Source organism: Salvelinus alpinus, chromosome 1 (genome assembly GCF_045679555.1).
Source record: "Salvelinus alpinus chromosome 1, SLU_Salpinus.1, whole genome shotgun sequence".
Classification (NCBI taxonomy): Eukaryota; Metazoa; Chordata; class Actinopteri; order Salmoniformes; family Salmonidae; genus Salvelinus; species Salvelinus alpinus.
The window spans coordinates 80,077,848-80,104,406 of NC_092086.1; the positions used below are offsets into that span (position 1 = coordinate 80,077,848).

The following is a 26,559-nucleotide window of genomic DNA, read 5'->3' on the forward strand; positions in this document are numbered from 1 at the left end:
GCTCTTTGGACCAATCAAAATCAACTTGATACCCTCGTCACTTTCGTCACCAGATAAGTGGCTTTCTATTGCTCTAACCCTGGTCAATCAACGTTGAGAGGGGCCGTTTCTATGGCGACGTAAAGGGAACGAATCACACCATAAAAATTGGAACCGATTTTCTTTGGGGAGGATATACAGTTGAAGTCGGAAGTTTACATACACTTAGGTTGGAGTCATTAAAACTCGTTTTTCAACCACTCCACAAATTCTTGTTAACAAACTATAGTTTTGGCAAGTCGGTTAGGACATCTACTTTGTGCATGACACAAGTCATTTTTCCAACAATTGTTTACAGACAGATTATTTCACTTATAATTCACTGTATCACAATTCCAGTGGGTCAGAAGTTTTCATACACTAAGTTGACTGTGCCTTAAAACAGCTTGGAAAATTCCAGAAAATTATGTCATGGCTTCAGAAGCTTCTGACCTCCATTTGAGTCAGTTGGAGGTGTACCTGTGGATGTATTTCAAGGCCTACCTTAAAACTCAGTGCCTCTTTGCTTGACATCATGGGGAAATCAAAAGAAATCAGCCAAGACCTCAGAAAACAAATTGTAGACCTCCACAAGTCTGGTTCATCCTTGGGAGCAATTTCCAAACGCCTGAAGGTACCACGTTCATCTGTACAAACAATAGTACACAAGTATGAACACCATGGAACCACGCAGCCGTCATACCGCTCAGGAAGGAGACGAGTTCTGTCTCCTAGAGATGAACGTACTTTGTTGCGAAAAGTGCAAATCAATCCCAGAACAACTATGTGGTCCAACTCAACCCAAAACATCTCAATTGGGTTGAGGCTGGGTGATTTGTGGAGGCCAGATCATCAGATGTAGCACTCCATCACTCTCCTTCTTGGTCAACTAGCCCTTACACAGCCTGGAGGTGTGTTGGGTCATTGTCCTATTTAAAAACGAATGATAATCCCGCTAAGCGCAAACCAGATGGGATGGCTTATCGCTGCAGAATGCTGTGGTAGCCATGCTGGTTAAGTGTGCCTTTTTAATTCTAATCAAATCACAGACGGTGTCACCAGCAAAGTATCCCCACACCATCACACCACCTCCTCCATGTATCACGGTGGGAACCACACATGCGGATATCATCCGTTCATCTACTCTGCGTCTCATAAAGACACAGTGAATGGAACTAAAAATCTCCAATTTGGACTCATCAGACCTCAGGACAGATGTCCACCGGTCTAATGTCCATTGCTTGTGTTTCTTGGCCCAAGCAAGTCTCTTATTATTGGTGTCCGTTACTGGTTTCTTTGCAGCAATTCGACCTTTAAGGCCTGATTCACGCAGTCTCTTCTTAACAGCTGATGTTGAGATGTGGCTGTTACTTGAACTCTGAAGGATTTATTTGGGCTGCAATTTCTGAGGCTGGTAACTCTCTTTCTGAGGCTAATAACCCTTACTTATCCTCTGCAGCAGAGGCAACTCTGGGTCTTCCTTTCCTGTGGTGGTCCTCATGAGAGCCAGTTTCCTCACAGCGCTTGATGGTTTTTGCGACTGCACTTGAAGAAACTTTAAAAGTTCTTAATGTTCCCGTATTAACTGACCTTCATGTCTTAAAGTAATGATGGACTGTCGTTTCGCTTTGCTTATTTGAGCTGTTCTTGCCATTATATGGACTTTTACAAATAGGGCCATATTCTGTATATCACCCCTACCTTGTCACAACACAACTGATTGGCTCAAACGCATTAGGAAGGAAAGAAATTCCACAAATTAACTTTTAACAAGGCACACTTGTTAATTGAAATGCATTCCAGGTGACTACCTCATGAAACTGGTTGAGAAAATGCCAAGAGTGTGCAAAGCTGTCATCAAGGCAAAGGGTGGATACTTTGAAGAATCTCACACTTAAAATATATTTAGATTTGTTTAACACTTTTTTGGTTACTACACGATTCCGTATGTGGTATTTCATAGTTTTGATGTCTTCACTATTATTCTACAATGTGGAAAATAGTAAAAATAAAGGAAAAACCCTTGAATGAGTATAGTAGGTGTCCAAACTTTTGACTGGTAATGTATATACATATACACTGAACAAAAATATAAACGCAACATGTAAAGTGTTGTTCCATGAGCTGAAATAAAAGATCCCAGAAATGTCTCAAATTTGGTCTGCAAATTTGTTTACATCCCTGTTAGTTAGCATTTCCCTTTTGACAAAATAATCCATCCACCTGACAGGTGTGGCATATCAAGAAGATGATTAAACAGTGTGATCATTACACAGGTGCACCTTGTGCTGGGGACAATAAAAGGTCCACTAAAATGTGCAGTTTTGTCACACAACGCAATGCCACAGTTGTCTCAAGTTTTGAGGGAGCGTGCAATTATCATGCTGACTGCAGGAATGTTAACCAGATCTGTTGCCAGAAAATGTGATATTCTTTTCTCTCGCATAAACTGTAGTTCGAGAATTTGGCAGTATGTCCAACCAACCTCACAACCGCAGAACACGTGTAACCACGCCAGCCCAGAACCTCCACATCGTGCTTATTCACCTGTGGGATTGTCTGAGACCAGCCACCCAGACAGCTGATAAAACTGAGTGTTTCAACAACCGAAGAAATTCTGCACAAACTGTCAGAAACGGTCTCGGGAAGCTCATCAGCATGCTCGTCGTCCTCACCAGGGTCTTGACCAGACTGCAGTTCGGCATCGTAACCAACTTCAGTAGGAAAATGCTCACCTTCGATGGCCGCTGGGAATCCCAGTTTCAACTGTGTCGTGCAGATGGCAGACAGCGTCTATGGCATTGTGTGGGCGAGCGGTTTGCTGATGTCAACGTTGTGAACGCAGTGCCCCACGGTGGCAGTGGGGTTATGATATGGGCAGGCATAAGCTATGGACAATGAACACAATTGCATTTTTATTGATTGCGATTTGAATGCACAGAGATGCGTGACGAGATCCTGAGGCCCATTGTCGTGCCATTCATCCGCCGCTCCATTCATCTGCCGCCATCACATGTTTCAACATGATAATGCACAACCCCATTTCGCAAGGATCTGTACACAATTCCTGGAAGCTTAAAATGTCCCAGTTCTTCCATGGCATGCATACTCACCAGACATGTCACCCATTGAGTATGTTTGGTATGCTCTGGATCGACGTGTGTTCCAGTACCCGCCAATATCCAACAACTTCGCACAGCCATTGAAGAGTGGGACAACATTCCACAGGCCACAATTAACAGCCTGATCAACTCTGTGAAAGATAAGTGTCGCACAGCGTGAGGCAAGTGGTGGTCACACCAGATACTGACTGGTTTTCTGAACCACACCCATACCTTTTTATTTAAGGTATCTGTGACCAACAGATGCATATCTGTATTCCCAGTCATATGAAATCCATTGATTAGGGCCGAATGAATTTATTTCGATTTACTCATTTCCTTATATGAACTGTAAATCTTTGACATTGTTGCATGTTACATTTATATTTTTGTTCATCGTATATTGGCTAAATTCTTTGTTTTGTATTCTGCAGATTTCATTTTTAAAAAGTCCCTGTTATCGCACGCAATTCTGCAGCCACTACCTAGCTTGTCAGTTGACATTTGACGTTTGTGCCATTCTGCCTGCAGAGCAGTGACGGAGTTCTATTAAACAGCAACCAGTTTTTGACCATGGCCGTAATGACGTTCTATTCACTGATCATGCTAAATTCTCTGAGTAAATGAACTAACTTTTGAACCATACATGGTAGAGGCATAGGGTTTGGACTATTGTTTTTCTGATGCAATTCTCTATTGAACGACATATTTATATAAACATTGACTGAAATAATAATTTTATGGGTGAACAACCTATAGTATACCTTCAGAAGGTAAATTCTTGAGAGAAAAAGATGGGGGGGAACCCAGCTTCTAAGCTTGGCGGAGATACAGGTATAAAGCCTGGGATTAGGCGGAAACGATGTCTCTCTGCCCAGGTATGGCTACTAGGAGTGGCGGTCCTAAGTCGGGGCCCTGTACAGAGCCAATGTGTGTGGCTAATACTCCAGTTCTGCCTGTTGACTACACAGAAAAGAGGCTTCAGCCAGGGATAATGAAAGGAGCGCTGTGTCGCGTTCCCCTGGACGACATAATTGAGCATTGTTCAACGCCTGCAGTCTCGCTCTCCCCCACCACCAATACACCTCCACTGTCTGGGACTGCTGCTCGAGAACCACTCTCTTTCACGACGAGAGGCACCGAACAGCAGCGAGCCAGTCAACACGGTGATTATTTAACCAATCTCCCAGCAGAAGCCATGTTAGAGCCACGGGTTTGGGTCTGTAATGATGACATAGACCGTGATAATGATGGCAGAGTGTGAATGGGAATTGATTAGTGCGGTTGGTTTTGAGTCGACCACTAACGCTGATATTACAGGCAATAATTCAATTGATAACATTGGGCCATTATGGAAATGAATATCCTTTTGACATTCAACAGACATCTCCCTTAATGCCGCGCTATTATGCTCCCCCTCCCCCCAGCCTCCCACCCTCCCTTGTAAATTCATTTAATTTAATATATTTGCCTTTTTACCTCAAGAATATTGTCTTGCTGTATCTATCTCTGTACCCCCAGGCAAATTTGGGGGTGGTAATCTTTGGGTATTATAAATAACGCCTCTGTACCAGGGATGAAAGGCAGTGGCTCTCTCTCTTTTTCCTCTTTCCCTCTCCTCTCCCAGCCTGCCTGCTACTTGTCTATGCTTAGCACGTAGCTTGCAGCATGTGTGAGTGTGGCTGGGAATTCATATGAACGTCTCGCAGCGGGGGGAAAGGGGGCTAGTCATTGACATGTGTAGGACGGCTCTGGGCTAATAAGAAATGGATGTGGCATTTGTTTTTATGAATGCCATTAAAATAGGGCCCGAGCTGTGATGGCGTTCGTTTTGTTTGTTTTTCTGTATCCCTGTTTTCTCTTTTTTTATATTTTTATTTATCCCTTTGTATTATCGTGCTCCAATCTCCCCCTCACGCTGTCTGATGGTCGTCATCTGCGTGGCTCGCCTGGTCCTAATGGGCTGGAAACGCCTGTGGAAAAAAGACCCTCGCCTCACCGCACAGCTCTGGAGCTCGGGGAAAGCATACCAAAATAAAAACCGCTGGCAGAGCCAGAGGCATCTCGTAGCCACTTATGGCTGCATTAGGATCATCTATCGATGTGTCATCTAGCCGTCACTTGCGTTATTACAGTTTTGTTCACAAGTGCTCCCCCTCCCACATGTTGTTATATCAGCCTCTGGATGCAACAATGTCTGGTTTCTTTAATATCATAGATGGTTGTTTTTCCCCTTGTGTATATGAGGCAAGGAACAGCTAACCTTAGCCACCACTAAAGGATAGCTTGGTGGAAGAACCCAAAAAAGTGCAAATGCCACTCTGTCAATTAAGATTCATCATCATTATGCAAATGTTTTGGCAGAGCGGTGTCGACACCTGACTGAGATCTCTATTAAAAAGCAGCTAGTGAGGCAAATAGACGGACAGCTTGAGCTCCCCTTCTTCCTCCCTCTTTCTCTCCCTCCCTCTCTGTTCTCTCTGCCACATTGTTGGCCCCCTCTTTTGACAAATACCTTAATCTGACTGTGTGTGCACATGGGACGGATGGCGTGCGTGCTTCTTAGGGCCCCGAGTGAGGGACCCCCCCAGAGGAGGAGACTAATGGGACTGGCTCCCCCAGATAGGCCACTCAGCCTCTCCATTTCCAGGCACATTGAGGACAAACACTCACTCTACAATTTATCATTTATTTTATGGTGACCCTGCCCCAATCTATACACGTGCCTCTTTCTCCTCCTTTTCCAATGCCGTCTCGTCTTTTCCTCTCCTCTGTTCTCTCCATCATTTGCCCCCTCGCCTGTATGCCAAGTATCATCTCAAGTTGTTTTAAGATTGCCGTCGAGAAGGAGGATAGAAAAGGATTGGAAAGATGAAAGGCGATAAAGGAGGAGGGCAATGTTCCTGGGTTTCGGCGGAGAGATGTTTTGAAGTAGCTGTAAGGCGTAAGCGCAGCAGTCAAGTTTCTTTTTGTATTCGGTTCATTTCTTTTGATTGGACTCTTTGTTTTGATGAGCTGACGTGTAACGTTAATATTAACACGCCGATGTGCAATAGTAGGAAACCCTTTGTCGACTCCATCCAGGAATATAAAGATTTGAAGGACTTGCTATCTTTAATGCACTTCCAGAATGTTTCCATACTGAAGGCGTAGATTATTATTAGATTAGTCATCTGTTTGGTTAAGCGGTTGAATAAACTGTTGTTTTTGTTGTTGTTGTGGCAGTTCAGTTGAGTATACTGTTGTTTTAGTGGTTACTGAAGCTTGTTTCAGTTTAATTTTTTTATGGCGTCATCTAGCAGAGACCCCTGCGTTGAGGGCCGTCCCCGGACAGGAGAACTCCCGGCTATGATGTAGAGCCAACGTGGTCCACTGGCGAGTGAAAATGTTCAGGTTTATACGAGGCATGCTGTAACAGCTCAATAACACAGGCCTGTAATCTACTCCCGTTTCAATCACTTCCCTGATTTACGAGCCCGCGCACCACTCCAGCGCCGAAATGAGGTGTTCAGCGTATGTTTTGTTTACATACATTTTTTATTTATTGCCGTTGTCAAAACTGACTGCTGGACAAAGTCGCTTATTAACTGAGTAAATGGCTTGAGAGTTTTTTTTATGTCAGCTTCCTTAATGACTACAGTCAGTCTGTTTCAAACGAGCCCCCCCTAACCCCCTCCCCCCCACACACACATATACACTACCACCCCCTCATGTCCTGAGAGAGGGGGGTTGATGTGTGTGTGTGTGTGTGTGTGCATGCGTGCGTGCACATAGGGAGGGAGGGAGTCCTGAGGGGACTGGGAGCTGCCACAGTTCACACATGGAGAGGAAAGGGAGGGTGGCGGGAGGGCGAGGGGGTCTTTTGTGCAGATACATCTGGTGGAGGGGTCAGAGCTCCTTTGGTCAGAAAGTGGAACTTGTAATAATTGCTTGGTCGTTTCGGCTTTCCGCCTCCGTCCACCGCCACCCACCCCCAAATCAACTGCTTTTTATCCAGGCTAATGGACCTGCCACCAGCACCGAGACAGGAGGCTGTTAGCACAAGTCCCAAGGATGGGCTGCCAGGCTGCTGACTAACGCTGCGCTAAATCACCAGCAAGGGTCACTCTGAGTTTCTGCCGCCTGTAAAATTAAGTAGCTGTAAAAAGAAATGCTTCCATAAAAAAACACAAAGTTAATGGTAATGTTAACATTGTGTGGCTCTCTGCCATTAACTTTTTGCGGCGGGAGGGTGTGGTTTCATTCAAAGTAGTTTTGAATCTTAGCAGTGTTCATTTGTCATGCTACGGTGCATGCAATTTTTTATTTGGGGCAGATAACATTACATTGTGTACAGTTGAAGTTGGAAGTTTACATACACTTAGGTTGGAGTCATTAAAACTAGTTTTTCAACCACTCCACAAATTTCTTGTTAACAAACTATACGTGTGCATGACACACGTAATTCTTCCAACAATTGTTTACAGATAATTCACTATATCACAGTTCCAGACAATGTTCAATACAACTATTTTCCTTAGATCATTAAAACTATCCATAATTCTTATCAAGACTAGTACAAGTGATTAGGCAAACGTGTCAAAATACACATTTTAAACATTTTCATGCACAGAACACAGCAAATATTAACAAAACCCTACAACTTGATCTACGTGTTAGTCCGATCCGCTACTTTAGAGCATAAAAACTTCATGGGTCAGAAGTTTACATACATTGTGCCTTTAAACAGCTTGGAAAATTCCAGAAAATTATGTCATGGCTTTAGAAGCTTCTGATAGGCTAATTGACATAATTTGAGTCAGTTCGAGGTGTACCTGTGGATGTATTTCAAGGCCTACCTTCAAACTCAGCGCCTCTTTGCTTGACATCATGGGAAAATCAAAAGAAATCAGCCAAGACCCCAGAAAAAAATTGTAGACCTCCACAATTCTGGCTCATCCTTGGGAGCAATTTCCAAACGCCTGAAGGTACCACGTTCATCTGTACAAACAATAGTACGCAAGTATGAACACCATGAGTCCACGCAGCCATCATACCGCTCAGGAAGGAGATGCGTGCTGTCTCCTAAAGATGAATGTACTTTGTTGCGAAAAGTGCAAATCAATCCCAGAACAACAGCAAAGGACCTTGTGAAGATGCTGGAGGAAACCGGTACAAAAGTATCTATATCCACAGTAAAATGAGTCCTTTATCGACATAACCTGAAAGGCCGCTCAGCAAGGAAGAAGCCACTCCAAAACCGCCATAAAAGCCAGACTACGGTTTGCAACTCCACATGGGGACAAAGATCGTACTTTTTAGAGAAATGTCCTCTGGTCTGATGAAACAAAAATAGAACTGTTTGGCCATAATGACCATCGTCCAGTTTTGGAGGAAAAAGGGGGAAGCTCGCAAACCGAAGAACACCATCCCAACCATGAAGCACGGGGGTGGCAGCATCGTGTTGTGGGGGTGCTTTGCTGCAGGCGGGACTGGTGCACTTCACAAAATAGATGTCATCATGAGGGTGGAAAATTCAGAGGATATATTGAAGCAACATCTCAAGACATCAGTCAGGAAGTTAAAGCTTGGTCGCAAATGGGTCTTCCAAATGGACAATGACCCCAAGCATACTTCCAAAGTTGTGGCAAAAATGTCTTAAGGACAACAAGGCCAAGGTATTGGAGTGGCCATCACAAAGCCCTGACCTCAATCCTATAGAGAATTTGTGGGCAGAACTGAAAAAGCGTGTGCGAGCAAGGAGGCCTAGAAACCTGACTCCGTTACACCAGCTCTGTCAGGAGGAATGGGCCAAAATTCACCCAACTTATTGTGGGAAGCTTGTGGAAGGCTACCCGAAACGTTTGACCCAAGTTAAACAATTTAAATGCAATGCTACCAAATACTAATTGAGTGTATGTAAACATCTGACCCACTGGGAATGTGATGAAATAAATAAAAGCTGAAATAAATAATTCTCTCTGCTATTATTTTGACATTTCACGTTCTTAAAATAAAGTGGTGATCCTAACTGACCTAAGACAGGGAATCTTTACTAGGATTAAATGTCAGGAATTGTGATAAACTGAGTTTAAATGTATTTGGCTAAGGTGTATGTAAACTTCTGACTTCAACTGTAGGTATTCTCAGCTTTCCAAATAGAAATGCCACAATAGTGATTATTCCGTAACAATTGCAATAGCCCTGGATGAGCATTCTCAATTGCCCAGCCTAATTTGGTTTTAAACACAAAACTCCTTAAGCCCTATAGTGAAGACGTAGCATGTTGCAACTATTCCCTAGTATGCTAAATATATAGAGCCCTATAAACCACTGTCATTCTGTCTGCCTCTGTCTGTCTAGTAGAAACACCATCAGGTTCCTCTCTGCTTTAGACAAGCCTGTCCTCTGTTAGATTCAGCTCCATCTCTATCTCTCCCCTCCAGATGGACAGAAGTCTCCCGTTTCCAACACCTCCCTGGCCTCCATGCATATAAGGTTGAGTCGGTACACATGCTCCCCTCTCTCCAGCCCCTTGCAGTCCCCTTAATAAGTCCATCTACTCTTCATCAGCTTTCTGTACCAGGGGACAATGGCCAGATTGAGGGTCCACAACAAAAGGCCTTTGAAAGTCCCCTACAGTAAGACGTTGTGTTTGTGTGCATCACTCAGTGTCCCCAAGGTGCGCGGACCCCTGGTCTTTTCCCAGCTCCCCTCCTGCCACAGCCGCTCGCCCGCCATCGCGTTTTGAAGTGCCCTTTTATTTTCGGAGACGTTTACAGGCCTTTTTAATTACTTACAGCTTGCCAAAGGGCTTTGCTGCCTCATTCTTCCTTTTGTTTGCCGAGGTCTTTCCACAAATCCTACTCTTGTTAAACCAGCCATCAGGATTTTGTAAGGTTTCTAGTCTTTTTCTCACTCTCTCTCTCGCCCCCCCTCCCCTTTTCCTTTTGTTTATTTTGATTTGTGATTTTTCACTCTCCCTCCTTAAACTCGGTCCTCAAAACGTTTTTCCATCAATTAATCTTAATTGAAGTCACACCAGACTTCCTTGCTTAATAATTCTTGCCACCATTGTCACAGATGGCTTGCTCTCGTTTGCAGCAGGAGCTGTAAATCAATTTTGATTTGGCGTATGACATCAATCAATTGTCATTTTACTCCCCAAACATCCTCTGCTCTTTTGTGAGACGCGAAGATGGATCGCTGTGTCAAGTTTACGAAGTTCAGATCTCCTTATCAAGGGTATTGTTTCCCTGAGAACTCGCACACTAAGACAATTGTTTCCGTCGTCTGATTTGATACTGAGACAATCCAGCTTGAAGTGCTCTGATTATCACTTCATTCAGGCGTACAATGCACTCGACACAAAACCGCTCCTCACCTGAACATAAAAAGGAAAACTATTTTGGTGCATAGTTCTCACTCACATCCTTTTTTACATACCATTTTCTCTCAGCTTTCGACAGTTTGGTGACTTTAGTTTAATTGTGCACGAATAGAAATGTGAGAACCGGAACATATGTCTTTTGTTTCCCATTCTGAGACATACAACAGTTGGCGCCGAGGTGCAAACAATGAGATAATTACTTCTCTGGTAACAATTCTGGAATGCTGTAAGCATGCTAATAAAAATACATTTGGCTTACCATTTTTAACAAATTGCCAGCGGTCTTTGAGCCGGTCAGTGTGCTCCGGCGAGACCCACTTAGGCAAGAACATCAATAAAACAATAAAAGGGCATACCTGCTAGGGGTGAATGTTTGTATATTTTATGGGGGGGTGGTGACCTGAGCATTCTCTCTGAGCGTTGTGTTCTTAAGCGCGGCATTGTTTGAAGTCGTTCTGTGTGTGTGGACTGTCAAGCAGATCAAGAATGGCTTATCTCTTCCTTGAAGGATGCAATATGTCTTAAAGATAACATGGCCAAACTACAGTGTGTGTGTGTGTGTGTGTGTGTGTGTGTGAAGTTCTCGAGGGGCTTAGCGAGGCTATCTGCAAAAATGGCAATTGTTTGCCAATCTGTGTCCTTTAATTGCTTCAGAACAGATTTAGATACATCTGAACAAAAGCTAATTTTGGATCTGCCCCTGGGGTGTTTGAGGATTTTGCAACAGATTGAGTTGTCAAGGTTCCTACCACATCGCCAAACTGAAATCTTCCCATAGGTTGTCCAAGGTTGCATAGTTATCTAACCCCCATTTTCCTTTTCTGTGTAATTAAATAGTGACCCTTAGTTTAGGCTTGACCTTCTGGGCCACAACCATGTAGCCCTGCACCAACACGTTTTCCTTCAGGTGGTGGCCATTTTGACTGAGCGATAAAGGAGCCATTCCCATAACAACGGTCCAAAATAATAGGAATTGACAAGGGGACTCAAAACTGGCATGGTATAATAAAGGCTCATATTGTAAACCGGCTTCCCTTGTACGTCTCTCTGTGTAAATCATAGTCCACTTTATAGGACCTAATCCATCCAATGTGCTTCAATTCTATGACAGGCGTGCATGCTTGCCACAATAACACCTCCAGTGGAATAACAGTTAGTGATTTATAGCTGGAATAAGGTCGAGCTCCGTTTACTGTTATGCTTTGATGTACTGATTCATGGTCGGTGACGCTGTCTTAACAGTATCTGAGAAGCAAAGTGTTTGACAATACAAGGATATCATTGTGAGCAACACTGTGAACAGTGATGTATGCAGCTGAATGGCAATTCACAGGTTTCATTCATGAATGTATCTCTCCGTCTGATTTTGATATTGACTGTAAAATCCAGACAGTGTCCTGAAGATACGCTTCTCCCTCGTCTTTACAGGAAGCTGCACAGCGGTATGAAGACTTATGGATGTGAGCTGTGTGGGAAACGCTTCCTGGACAGCCTACGCCTTAGGATGCACTTGCTGTCTCACTCAGGTAAGAATCAACACTTGTGTGTCTGTATAGATATTTGTCTATGAATGTGTATCTATACTGCATGTATTTACAAAAACAATACTGTACATGTAGAGATTTTTCATCCTGTGTTTAATACTGTGTAATACACTGTGATACCCTATTTCAACAATGCATAGCAAAACAATTTTACTTTTTTTGTTTACATTCTACGCTATATTAGAACATGACATTATGGAATTTGATATAGTCCCAGTCGGTATTGAATAGAACATTGCGGTCCAGTCCGCTTTGGTGGAAAACAACCCATGGGTTCCTACCACAACGCCAACGTTACCCCAATGGCTCACAGCAAAAACTAGAGTTTTCTTGTTGTGTGTTTGTTTAAGTCAGTTACAAAACTTAATTCAAGAAAAGTACATGTCTAAAGATTACTTTTCAACATCGCCTGCTCCCGAGTGTTCTCGTTACGTAATATTGTAGAACCTCCCTCATGCCCCTTTTCATGACGTGAGTGCTAGCTACCAACCGGAACATTAAGCTAGCCAAGACCAACATCACCAAAAAACAGATTATACAGATGCAAGTAGTGAGTGGAGTTAAACGGACTATACATAGCTACGTGTAGCCTACCTGGACACCAGGTCCCCACAATTTCCCACGCCAAGTAGCCGGAAGCCACAGTGCTTTTCGCGCAGGCTCTATATCCTTAAGTCGGAGCATTGCGAACCGTAGGTTGGGATTTTTGACCTGGTTACATGGTACATTGAACAACACAGCAGCTTCTCGGCATCTTTTGTTATTTCTGTCTTACAAAAAATGTACGACGAAGTTTGTTCTTTTACACTGGGGGTTAATGGGATAGAATGTTTTGTTTTTTTCCTAATTTGTGGGCGTGGTCGAGGGGAATTCCTTACTATTGTGTGAATATCGACTCAAGAGTATTGGCTGTGCAATGTACAGGCTTGATATTGAAATGGGATAACTACACTGAACAAAAATATAAACGCAACAATTTTACAGTTCATATAAAGAAATCAGTCAATTGAAATCAATTCATTAGGTACTAATCTATGGATTTCATATGACTGGGAATACAGATATGCAAATACCTTTTAAAAAACAATAGGGGCTTGGATCAGAAAACCAGTCAGTATCTGGTGTGACCACCATTTGCCTCATGCAGCGCTACACTTCTCCTTCACATAGAGTTGATCAGGCTGTTGATTGTGGCCTGTGGAATGTTGTACTGCTACTCTTCAATGGCTGTGCGAAGTTGCTAGATATTGTCGGGAACTGGAACACGCTGTCGTACACGTTGATCCAGAGCATCCCAAACATGCTCAATGGTGACATGTAGGGAGTATGCAGGCCATGGAAGAACTGGGACATTTTCTTTTTTGTAATCATCTTATTAGGAGAATGTTATTTTCCATAGACAACCACACAAAGTACAATAAAACGAATAAGGATACAGCAAAACATTACACAAAAAGGCAGTCATAAAATTGAGAAAAAAATATATACAAACATCACAATTATAACATGGGGCATTTATGGGAGGTTTTCTACATAGGACCACAATGGAGACCAGAATTTCCAAAATGTATCAGACTTTAGTGTAAATCAAAGGTAAGCGTCTCTAGGGGTATAATAGCAGAAGCTTGAGAAAGACATATTCTCGCAGATGGTACATCAGGCGTGGACCATAATAACACTATACATTTTTAGGCTAAGTAAACAAGGGTATTGAACAGACGTTCAGAGTCCAGGTCAAACGCAACATTTACAATCTAAGTAGAGGAAAAGATCAATTGCAAATTGCAAATCTTCTTGATGTGTAAATGAATATCATTCCAATAAGACTGGATTCTGCTACAGTACCAAAAAAATGTGCATGAAGGTGCCAGTATCCTGTTTACATTTGAAACGTAACTGTGATGCATTGGGAAACATTTTGTGAAGGCAGACAGGTGTAAAGTAGGTTCTATGAAAACATTTGAAATGTAGTTATTGTATGCTTATGGAGGTGCATTTGGGGTAGACCCTTTCGCAGTTAGAAGCCCATTCTTCCTCACCAAATGCATGTCCAATGTCTCTCTCCCAAACATGTCTCAACGCGTCATAGGATGAGGCACTTCTGTTCAATAAAATAGAATGTCGGAGATTAAAACTCTACGAACAGTAGGATTCTCAAATAGTTTTTCAACCTTCAGTAATTTGAAAACGTAGTATATCGACTTTCTTCTGACCCTCTATGAAGTATCCAAGTTGTAGGTACTTAAACACATTTTTGTTTGGAATGTCAAACTCAGTTTTTATCTGTTGAAACGATTTAAGAGTGTCCTGAGTAAATAAAGGCGAAAGGTCAGTCCAGAAGTTCAATACTTCTTTTTTTTTGGGGGGGGGGGGGGGGGAATCTGAATTAAGGGCAATCGATGACCAGAGGGATATGGTCTGGAATCTGCAAGTACCTCCTTGCATCTTTCAAAGCTAAGAGTGTATTATGTACTGAAAAATCCCACTCCTTTTTCTATTCTGGTTAGAGACAGTTTGCCCTGTTCTGTGAAGGGAGTAGTACACAGCGTTGTACGAGATCTTCAGTTTTTTAACAATTTCTCGCATGGAATAGCCTTCATTTTTCAGAACAAGAATAGACTGACGAGTTTCAGAATTTTATTTATTTGTTTCTGGCCATTTTGAGCCTGTAATCGATCCCACAAATGCTGACGCTCCAGATACTCAACTAGTCTAAAGAAGGCCAGTTTTATTGCTTCTTTAATCAGATCAACAGTTTTCAGCTGTGCTAACATAATTGCAAAAGGGTTTTCTAATGATCAATTAGCCTTTTAAAATGATAAACTTGGATTAGCAAACACAACGTGCCATTGGAACACAGGAATGATGGTTGCTGAAAATGGGCCTCTGTACGCCTATGTAGATATTCCAGCTACTGTAGTCATTTACAACATTAACAATGTCTACACTGTATTTCTGATCAATTTGTTATTTTAATGGACAAAAAAGGTGCTTTTCTAAGTGACCCCAAACTTGTGTGTGTTATTTATTTATATATTTATTTAACTAGGCAAGTTAAGAGCACATTCTTATTTACAATGACGACCTACCCCGGCCAAACCCTAACCCAGACAATGCTGGTCCAATTGTGCGCCGCCCTATGGGATTCCCAATCACTGCCGGTTGTGATACAGCCTGGAATCAAACCAGGGTCTGTAGTGATGCCTCTCTCACTGAGATGCAGTGCCTTAGACGGCTGCAACACTCGGGGGGGATCTTAATCAGATATTTTGTCATTTCATTGTTCGATCTTGTACATAGTGAAGTATAAAGAGAATTATAGAAGTCGCAAAACGTATTATTGATAAGCAATGGATCATAAGAAGTGGAGCCATCTGCCATCCATATAGACTTAATCAATCGTTCATTCTGTTATTTTTTAAGTTGGTGTGCAAGTAGACGGCTCAGACTGTTACCAAACTCATAATATTTTTGCTTGGTAAAAATCTACCGTTTTTTTTACATGCTTTGTATGCTCTAAATTGAGTTTGGCCTTAGCACAAGCTAGTGAATTCCAGTTCACCTGGGTTGGTGGTTGATTATGAAGAAGTTCTAAATGCTTTACAGCCTCCAATTTTTCCCTATTTTCCATTCTAAGCTTCTTGATGATAGAGGCTTGGGAAATTATATGACCCCTTATAGTTTATTTAGCAGCATCCCAGATAGTTGCAGCTGAGATAGGAGAGAGTTGATTGTCGAGACAGTAATGTGATAATTTATCTTTGATCACAGAGCAGAATCCTTCATTGTTAAGCAGAGACATCTCGTTTTTGGGGATTGTTTTGCCAATTTCAATATCTATGTACACTGGGGCATGGTCAGAAATGACTATAGAACCAATAGCACATGACTGGACAATATGCATGTAAGTAGAGGGCCTAAAAAATTGTTCAATCTAGAATATGAATTATGGGGTCTAAAGTAGAAAGTATAGTCTCTGACATTAGGATTTAGCTCTCTCCATACGTCTACTAAACCAGATGAATCACACATGTTTCTGAGAGGATTTGAGGCTCAATGATTCGAGACTGGAGCAGTTGATGATTTATCCAATTTACCCAAAGTACAATTAAAATCTCCTGAAATAAACCCAAGTCCCTTTCAGTATTGATTAAATAATAAAATCATGTCAGACATACATTTGAGGGAGTCTGCTTTCGGGCCATATACATTTAGTATAGTAATATGTTGAAGTATATTACCTGTAATGAAAATAAACCGTCCTTCACGGTCTGTATCTTGGTGCTCAAATATAAATTGGACATTTTCTTTTCTTATTTTTACCTTTTTTTATTTAATACCTTTTTTTAACCCGTTTTCTCCCCAATTTCGCTGTATCCAATTCTTAGTTAGTCTTGTCTCATCGCTGCAACTCCCGTACGGACCCGGGAGAGGTGAAGGTCGAGAGCCGTGCGTCCTCCATAACACAACCCAACACTGCTTCTTGACACAATGCCAACTTAATCCGGAAGCCAGTTGCACCTTTGTGTCGGAGGAAACACCGTGCACCTGGCGACCATGTCAGCGTGCACTGCGCCCGGCCCGCCACAGGAGTCGCTAGTGTGCGATGAGACAAGGACATCCCTGCCAGCCAATCCCTCTCCTAACCCGGACGACACTGGGCCAATTGTGCGCCACCCCATGGGTCTCTCGGTCGCGGCCGGCTGCGACAGAGCCTGGACTCGAACCCAGAATCTCTAGTGGCACAGCTTGCACTGCGATGCAGAGCCTTAGACCACTGTGCCACTCGGGAGACTGACGTTTTTATTTTCAAAGATGGCAGTGCCTCTTTTGTTTGAACTAAAAGAAGAAAAGTACACCTGGCCCACCCAGTCTCTCTTCAGCTTAGCGTGTTCTGTTGAAGATAAATGGGTCTTGTGTAGCATCGCAATTGAAACCCTTTCCTTTTTAAGGATGTTAGAATTTTCTTCATCTTGACCACATGCCCACTGCCCCGAACATTCCAGGAGACTGCTTTAAATGAACTGTTTATGTTACAGTGGTATTAGACTTAACCCAGAATGAGTAGTGCATCACAAAAACAAAACAATTAATAACACGCTTGTGTAACCCGAAACTAAAATAAAACCTACAAATTAAAAAAATTAAACCCCACTGCCAAGTCCCAAAATTAAACGACAGAACCAAAAATAGCACCTACACTATTTTCTGTCACGCTACTAACAGGAAGCACAGTGTTTTTAAGAAAAAAAATAAGTTTCACCCTGTCCTATGTTGAATAAAGGCGAATTAACATAGATCTATGGACATGTGGATGAAAAATGAATAGCCTAATATTTTAAATTGTCCTAAGCATTATCACTATTGCACTCATATGCACGTGCTGAACACACATCATAGTCACATGTAGCCTAGCCTATATACTGTAATAAAATTTTAAAAATACAAATCGCATGCCTAAAATAAATGAATATAGACTAATAATTATGCCCCTTTGCCTACCTTGAGGCCCAACTAAAGGAGCAAATGAACAGGAACGTCATTTGGCTTGGACTTATTCATTCATGGAAAAATGGAAAAGAACCTCAGTTCTGTAAATGAAAAGCTTAGTTACATTACACAATAACGCGTATTAGCGATTACTTTGTATGGCATGGTAGACGGTTCCATCCCGAGGTAGTCAGCCATCTATATACAGTGCATGGACTGGCCAAAAAGGGCAAATAAAAGTTAGTCACGTTCACATCCATAAGCTGACCATGTGTGCACCCTAATAACATAACTAGCAGCCTTCACGGATCTGGGTTATGTGCTGCTGAGTGGATATTGTTCCGGTAGAAGGTGAGTGCAGACTGGGGGTCGTCAAATGTTTGGCTAGCTCCCTGGAAAGTAATCCTCAGTTTAGCCGGGTGTATCAGCCCAAATCTGACTCCTGCCTTGTGAAGTTGGGCTTTCACATCTTTGTATGCAGCTCTGCGTCTTGCCAGGTCTGCCGAGTAATCTGGGAAGATATGGATCCGCTTGCCATTGTAGTTCAGCTGTCCTCTTTCGTGGGATGTCCGAATAATTTTCTCTTTGGTCTGGAAGTAATGTAGGCGGACCAGCATTGCTTTGGGTGGGCTGTGGTTTTGCCGCTAGAGTGCGATGCGCCCTGTCGATGACTGGAGGCCCGTCAAAAGTCTGTCAAAAGTCTCTATGCCGAGGACGTCTTGCAGAACAGAGGCCATGAACTCCATAGGATTGCGCCCTTCCGTCCCTTCTGGAATTCCGACCACATGTAAATTCAGCAAAAAAAGAAATCCCTTTTTCAGGACCCTGTCTTTCAAAGAAATTTCATAAAAATGTAAATAACTTCACATATCTTCATTGTAAAGGGTTTAAACACTGTTTCCCATGCTTGTTCAATGAACCATAAACAATTAATGAACATGCACCTGTGGAACAGTCGTTAAGACACTAACAGCTTACAGACGGTAGGCAATTAAGGTCACAGTTATGAAAACTTAGGACACTAAAGATGCTTTTCTACTGACTCTGGAAAAACACCAAAAGAAAGATGCCCAGGGTCCCTGCTCATCTGTGTGAATGTGCCTTAGGCATGCTGCAAGGAGGCATGAGGACTGCAGATGTGGCCAGGGCAATAAATTGCAATGTCCGTACTGTGAGCACTAAGTACTAAGACAGTACTACAGGGAGACAGGACGGATAGCTGATCGTCCTTGCAGTGGCAGACCACATGTAACAACACCTGCACAGGATCGGTACATCCGAACATCACACCTGCAGGACAGGTACAGGATGGCAACAACAACTGCCCAAGTTACACCAGGAACACACAATCCCTCCATTAGTGTTCAGACTATCTGCAATAGGCTGAGAGTGGCTGGACTGAGGGCTTGTAGGCCTGTTGTAAAGGCACGTCCTCGCCAAACATCACCGGCAACAACGTCGCCTATGGGCACAAACCCACCGTCGCTGGACCAGACAGGACTGGCAAAAAGTGCTCTTCACTGACGAGTCGCGGTTTTGTCTCACCAGGGGTGATGGTCGGATTCGCGTTTATCGTCGAAGGAATGAGCGTTACACCGAGGCCTGTACTCTGGAGCAGGATCGATTTGGAGGTGGACGGTCCGTCATGGTCTGGGGCGGTGTGTCACAGCATCATCGGACTGAGCTTGTTGTCACTGCAGGCAATCTCAACGCTGTGCATTACAGGGAAGACATCCTCCTCCCTCATGTGGTACCCTTCCTGCAGGCTCATCCTGACATGACTCTCCAGCATGACAATGCCACCAGCCATACTGCTTGTTCTGTGAGTGATTTCCTGCAAGACAGGAATGTCAGTGTTCTGCCATAGCCAGCGAGGAGCCTGGATCTCAATCCCATTGAGCACGTCTGGGACCTGTTGGATCGGAGTGAGGGCTAGGGCCGTTGACAGTGAGAGGGCGTTTCTTTTTTTGCTGAGTTTATGTTCTGTGTCCGGGAACGATTTTCCTGTTCATCTAGACTAACCTTTAGCTTCACGTTCTCGGATGTAAGCACGTCAGTTTTGGTCTCCAATTCGGTAAGCCGCTTATCGATGTCAGTCAACAACATTTCCATATCCTTAATTGTTTTGGTTTGTGTCGTGATAGTTCTATGTAGTGTTGCCATATCTGACTGGACTTCTGTTATAATTTCAGCTCCTAGACTTGACACAAAGGAACAAAATTTGGTCATGAAGTCAGAGCGTAGTGTAACCATTTCTGCGTGGATGGTGACTAGCATCTCCATAACGTTAGCATCCGCCATCTTGTTGGCGGATGCTAACTAGTCTTCGTGTCTTCTTGTTTACCGTTTCATCTTGTTTTCCAGGTTCCAGACATGTCCAAGAATGCCACCCCATTTTGATAGTTAAAAGGTTAAAACGTTTATGCTTTAACCTTTTAACTATCAACCCTTAGTGGAGAGGCCTCAGAACATGTCTTTACGTAGCCATGTTGAAACCGCACCCCAGAACTGGGACATTTCAACTTCCAGGAATTCTGTACAGATTCTTGCGACATGGGGCTGTGCATTATGTTAAAACATTTGGTGGTGGAGGTGGATGAATGGCAAGACAATGTCTCAGGTATCTCTATGCATTCAAATTCCCGTCAATAAAATCCAATTGTGTTCATTTTCCTTAGCTTATACATGCCCATAACATAACCCCACCGCCACCATGGGGCACTCTGTTCACAACGTTGACATTAGCAAACAGCTCGCCCACACGATGCCATACATGCTGTCTGCCATCTGCCTGGTACAGTTGGAATTTGGATTGATCCGTGACGAGCACACTTCTCCAGTATGCCAGTGGCCATCAAAGTTGATAATTTGGCCACTGAAGTCGATTACAATGCCGAACTGCAGTCAGGTCAAGAACCTGGTGAGGACGACGAGCACGCAGATGAGCTTCTCTGGGACGGTTTCTGACAGTTTGTGCGGAAATTATTCAGTTGTGCAAACCCCCAGTTTCATCAGCTGTCCGGGTGGCTGGTCTCAGATGATCCCACAGGTAAAGAAGCCAGATGTGGAGGTCCTGGGCTGGCATGGTTACACATGGTCTGCGGTTGTGAGGCCAGTTGGACGTACTGCCAAATTCCCTAAAACTACATTAGAGGAGGCTCATGGTAGAGAAATGAACATTACATTCTCTGGCAGCAGCTCTGGTGAACATTTCTGCAATTAGCATGCCAATTGCACGCTCCCTAAACTTGAGATAACTGTGGCATTGTGTTGTGTGACACAACTGCAAATTATAGAGTGGCTTTTTATCGTCCCCAGCACAAGGTCTAATGATCATGCTGTTTAATCAGCTTCTTGATATGCCACACCTGTAGGGTGGATGGATTATCTTGGCAAAGAAGAAATTATCACTAACAGGAGAGAAATAATATTTGTGTGTGTATGGAACATTTTTGGGATCTTTTATTTCAACTCATGAAACATGGGACCAACACTTTGCATGTTGCGTTCATATTTGTGTTCAGTGTAGTACTCACGGATATGATTTAATGAACTGATAAAGACCCATAACATGAGATGTATATTTCTGGATTTACATCGGGCTGCAGTGGTTTTAAATCAACATTCAGTGGAGATTCTGGCCCCATTGGTTTAGGGCCTGGGCCATGGCATTAGCCATCTAAAAGCCATGTAATTCAACACACAGCGGCTATTGATCCAGCCAGGCTGACACTGGCCACGGACAGCCTGTGGATTCAGGGCCTACTTAGTGCAGTTGGGCTTTTTTCTTTATTGGACTCCTCTCTTCCTAGGGCCTTAAGTGCAGATGGTTTATACACGGTCTGTAAAAGCCATTGGACTCTGGGTTCCCTGTTGTGTAGGTTTCCCCTTACCCCTCCACGTGTTGGCCTGATCCAACCTCCTGCCCACCCACACGACATATGGGACTCCAGCCACCCTAGTCATAGACTGTTCTCTCTGCTACTGCCCCTCAAGCGGTAGTCTAGGTCGGCACGCTAAGTCTAGGTTCAAGAGGCTTCTAAACAGCTTCTACCCCCAAGCCAAGCCGTAAGACTCCTGAACATCTAATCAAATGGCTACCCAGACTATTTGCATTGTTTCCCCCCCCCCCCCCTCTCTCTACACTGCTGCTACGCTGTTATTATCTATGCATAGTCCCTTTAATAACTCTACCTACATGTACATATTACCTCGACACCGGTGCCCCCGTATATAGCCCCACTTGTCATTTACTGCTGCTCTTTAATTATTTGTTTTTCTTATCTCTTACTCTTTTTTTGGGGGGAATATTTTCTTAAAACTGCATTGTTGGTTAAGGGCTTGTAAGTAAACATTTCACTGTAAGGTTTACCTACACCTGTTCGGCGCATGTGACAAATAACATTTAATTTGATTTACATATGTTTCCACATACGACCACATGATGTTCCTTCCACACTGGAAACACAACAGTCAGTCAGTCAAGTGTTGTTCGTTTCTCTCCTATTATATGTAAATGAGATGTCATGTCACCATTGTTTGTTCTCCCTCAGTCATATTTCAAAGGGGTTTTGAACAAACAAATTAGTATCACGCAATTAATGCCGGAGTCTGGGACCCCAGGATGTAGCAACACACGTTTTGATTTGTCGCTGAGGTGGCTCTCCCGCCATGTTGCGGCGGGGAGATGAATGACGCCTCACGCTGTGCCGGTGAATTGGCTCTGTGCACGACTCAGCATGTAAAAATACAGCTTTAAGGAAATATATTATGTTTATTTTAGAATCCCTTTCCAAATCCCCACTACTACACATTCGCTAGTCGGAAAGACCACAAATACAGCTCTTGTTTGACATCCATAATAAAAAAGTATGTCTGTATTAAAGCTGGCTGTGACATTTATGACTACAACAGTGTAATAAACACACTGCAGGTCGGAGACCCCAACACATTCTCCCAGCCTCCCCAGTTTCTCAGATCCTGGAGCCAAAATCCCATGACACAACATTGAGTTTCTTCTTCTCTCTGAAATTCAGCAGAGTTTGTATTGTACACTGCCACCTCAGGCAACTCCTGCTGCGACAGTAAGACGGTGCGTGTAATCAAGCAATCCTTAGGGGAATGTGGAAGTTTTAAAATGAGTCGGGTAATCCCGGGCTCAGCCGCTTCTCCTTGCCTCAGAGAAAGACTGGAGAAGACTTCAAAAGAGGGTTTTACTATGGCTCGCTTAGCTCCCTGGTGCCTGTGGAAACAAGTCTTTAGCACCTAGGCTGCAGAGTAAAGGCAGACCTGGTTGGCCTTAGTTTCCCCATCCTGATTGAGTCCAGATCTGGTCTAGCATCATAATTAACCAAGTCATTCAGGAGATCATTGGTCCAATCATTATCAGAGCTGTGAGTCATGACTAGTATGAAGTGGTTACTGAATGATAAAGCTGACTGCTTTCAACAGGTGAGTAGGTAAATACTCTGACCTGACAAATTCTTGGCCACCCTCCAGAAATACTCTGTAATTCATTGAAGTTGTCAATGAGTGGCAAGCTAAAAAAGGAAATGGCAAACAACCGTCTGCCTGCCTTTTCACACACATTTGAAACTCTAGGAAGAACCGCAAGAAATGATTCCCCTCAACAATGAAAAGTGAGTGAAGGATGTGGGCAGTGTATTTTTAGCTCAAGCGCTGAAACTTTCGCAGGGCTGGCTGGCTTGACGCACAATGCCAACCTGTGCTGTGTACATGTCAGTGTTGACTCATTGGAGCTTTGGTCTGGCGTAAAGCAGACAGGCGCTTCTATCAAGACAGCGACGGTTAGGGAGAGACGAGCGACGAGTCGAGGCCCTTTCATATTTTTTTTGCCTCAGACTTTCAACTTCTTTTCCATCCCGACCTCAGTGCGTGTCTTGATTTTTATCATCTCTCTCTCTGAAATGACAGCTCACAGGTCCCTGTATCTGCCCCCCCCCCCCCCCCCCCCCAAACCAGCCCCCACCGTTCACCTAGCCTCAGACATACAGACAGAGAGTGAAAGAGAGATGGAAGGGAGGAGGGGGAGGAATGCTTGTTGGTATGCACAGTGTACTGTGTGGGGATGTTTACCTTTTCAGCCGTCGCTGCCCCTCCCCTCCCTGCTCCAGTCCGCAAGTGCAGCCTGTCTCACTCACATTCTCTTCTCTCTCCCTTTCTCTCTCTCTGTCTGTCTCTCTCTCTCCCTCTGTGTGCTTGTTTTATCGGGGACTTGGCAGCTCGCCAGTCTGGGCTGCCTGCCACAGCCGAGGGTACAGTATGTACAGTGAGTCTTGTGCCAGTTTTTTTTCTAGTGTTTGTTATGAGTGGGGATTTTTTAATGTATTATTGTCTGTCGAGCAGTTAGTGTTTGCCGTGGCGGTGGTTGAGCCATCAGAGAGAGGGGGGTAACTGTTGAATGTAAGAGGAGTCTGGTGGATGTCTAGCACCGATACGGTAAGCTGATGAGTGGGCCTCGGTGGGCCGTGGGCCCAATAAAGGAGTGGCGTGTGCCTGTGTTTCTCCCCAAGTTAAGGTCACCGCGTCCTGGGAGCCCGCGAGGGGAAGGCAGAGTGGCCTGGATGAACAGTGACTTGGCTGTTTGGGAACAGGGAAGGGAGAAACTCAGGCCCTTTAGGGAGGTGTGATGTGAGATGCCCTGGTATCCCTGTTGGTAGAGTGTTGTGGAATAGTCTTGGTACCAGTTGGCCCACAGACTTAGATGATTTATAGTTACATTTTGTAAAGCACATGGATGCTTTATATGATGTAATTATTCCTCTTCTCCAAACCATGGCTGTTCAGGCTCAGTGAGCGGAAATAATGCACCATCAAAGCAAGTTTTTATCTCAACGTCTTTTCTAGATTCAAAAGCTCTAATCCTCTGTTTACAGTAACAGCCAAGAGTTCACAGATTAACCAACTGTATAGGCTGTGAAGTAGCAGAAATGAAACCCTATATGAGCTTTGGCTTGCAAAGCCAACTGAACTTGTACTGAGAGAGATGACTGAATTGATTGATTGAATGTTTTAATGGACAGGCATGCTGTGCGCACACACATGCACACACAGAAACTAGATTAAATTACATACAGTAGACAGACACACACACAGGGCCACGTGTGCACGCCGTCCAGACTCCCAGGGCTGTGTCATTAGCAGGCCCGTCCTGGCCGCCCCGGCATGATTAAGTCTGGGCTCTATTCTCCAGGGGGACCCAGCTCTGGACCTCGCTTGACTTCATTAGCTCAGCCGTCTGAGCTAGGCTAGAGAGTAGTCTCGTCCGGCAGCAGGCCCCCTCCCTCGCCACGCACACACACACTCCGCAAATACACACGCATGCACTCAGAAACACACACTGCCTCTAATACAGACACACAAAGGCACATTACGTCCAGACCGCGAGACCCAGCCAGGATCACATGGGGGATATTACTGCTGGTGGACTATCAGGAAAAGGGTGTCATGTCTGCTGGAACATGACAGTACAGCTTGACTCCTGCACTCTGAGGTTACGTGTGTGTACTGTTATTTTCACTCTGACATATTATCCCCCCTCACTGACACTTCAAAATGTCTCCAAAGCTTGTTTTGCTGGTTTCAAACTCGGTTAGCCAGCCAGCCACAGCCAGGAAGGACAGTCACCTTTTTTGGGGTTGCCAGATATTTCTGCGATGGCTCACTGTTTGTCCCACGGTATCAGCCCTGGGGGGATTCTTCTGCTCCCATTGTTAGCATTGCATTGTCTTTTCTGTCGGTCTTCCTGCTCTAACCCTTACTTGGGTTACAGTGTTAAAAGTTAACACTCTGGCAACCTAAAAAACCTTGAGCTGACTCTAAATATCAAACTGCACACCTCTATTGGTTTGCCATTACAGAGCAGAGGAGCCACGAGCCAAGATCTTGGACCTCCCCCTCTTTCCTGCAGCCCACCTCATGTCAACCCTGACATAATCTGCTAGTTAACTCTCAGTGCACCTGACTGACACCTGCTCCCACTTCTTTGTGCGCGCCATATAAATGGCTAAAGCATTAAGACATTGAAAAATGTGAGGTATTTAGAAAAACGAGTGCTGGGGAGAGGGAAAGAGAAAGTAGGGGGGATGAAGAGAAAAGCCCAGGTGAAAGTGTTGTTCTTTCTCGCTCTCTCTGCCTCACTTTCTTTCTCTCTTTCTTTCTCTCTTTCTTTCTTTCTCTCTCTCATCTGTCTCACTGCCGTGGGAGCAGAACAGAGAGCGAGCGAGGAGTAGAGTAGAGTATAGTGGAGCGGCTCGGCGGAGCTTTCTTGGCCCCACTCCAGCTCTTCCCTCACAGTGATGACATCATGGTTGTGCCGGCAGGTCTGGATGTTCTGCCAGCATTCCAGCGTGTTTATGATCACTCGCAGATGTGTCCAAGAACATACTGTACCCAAACCAGAAATTAATGGAACTTGACTGCCTTCCAAGCCACATATTCCAAAATAGTGAAGGCCCTTGTGAATCAGGACGGGGAGGGGGGGCGGACGTGGTGGGGGTTGTGGGGGTAAAGCTCTATTAAAAGTTTTGGGGGGAAAAAGGAGAAAAGAAAATGCCCCGTGATTTATCACGCCCCGTGATATTTTTCACAACAGCTGACACCATAGCTCACCGCCCCCACTCCCTCCCTCCCCTCCTCCCTCCCTCCAGTACATTAGCACAGGATGACAGACGGCATGGATAAATGGGCCAAGCTTCTGTTTGGCCGTGTGCCCTAACTCCTCTCTGGTGGTTTAAACCCATAATACTTTCCCTGACCTGTTGATGTACATTAAACCCCTATTTAAAAACAACACTTGAATTATTTGGGGCATAAATCTGCCTCCATTACAAAGGTCCAGAAGAGACGATTGGATCCCTGGCTATAATGGCCTCAATAATTGTCCGGCAACTTCTCTCCTCATCAAAAAGCGCTTCCAGTCAGACCCAGACCCCACACACACACACACACACACACACACACACACACACACACACACACACACAGAGAGAGGCAGGAGGCAACCAGTTAAGACCTC

At 44.1% G+C, this 26,559-nt stretch overlaps 1 protein-coding gene across 3 annotated transcripts in view; it reads left to right on the forward strand.

Annotated features, from left to right (window-relative positions):
* LOC139530809 (zinc finger and BTB domain-containing protein 16-A) overlaps positions 1-26,559 on the forward strand; it is a 119,724-nt gene that overhangs the window by 39,685 nt on the left and 53,480 nt on the right. For all 3 annotated transcript variants that reach the window (XM_071327521.1, XM_071327529.1, XM_071327539.1), the window contains exon 3: positions 11,917-12,014. In XM_071327521.1, the coding sequence (XP_071183622.1) occupies positions 11,917-12,014 (98 nt within the window). The remainder of the gene's footprint in view (positions 1-11,916; positions 12,015-26,559) is intronic.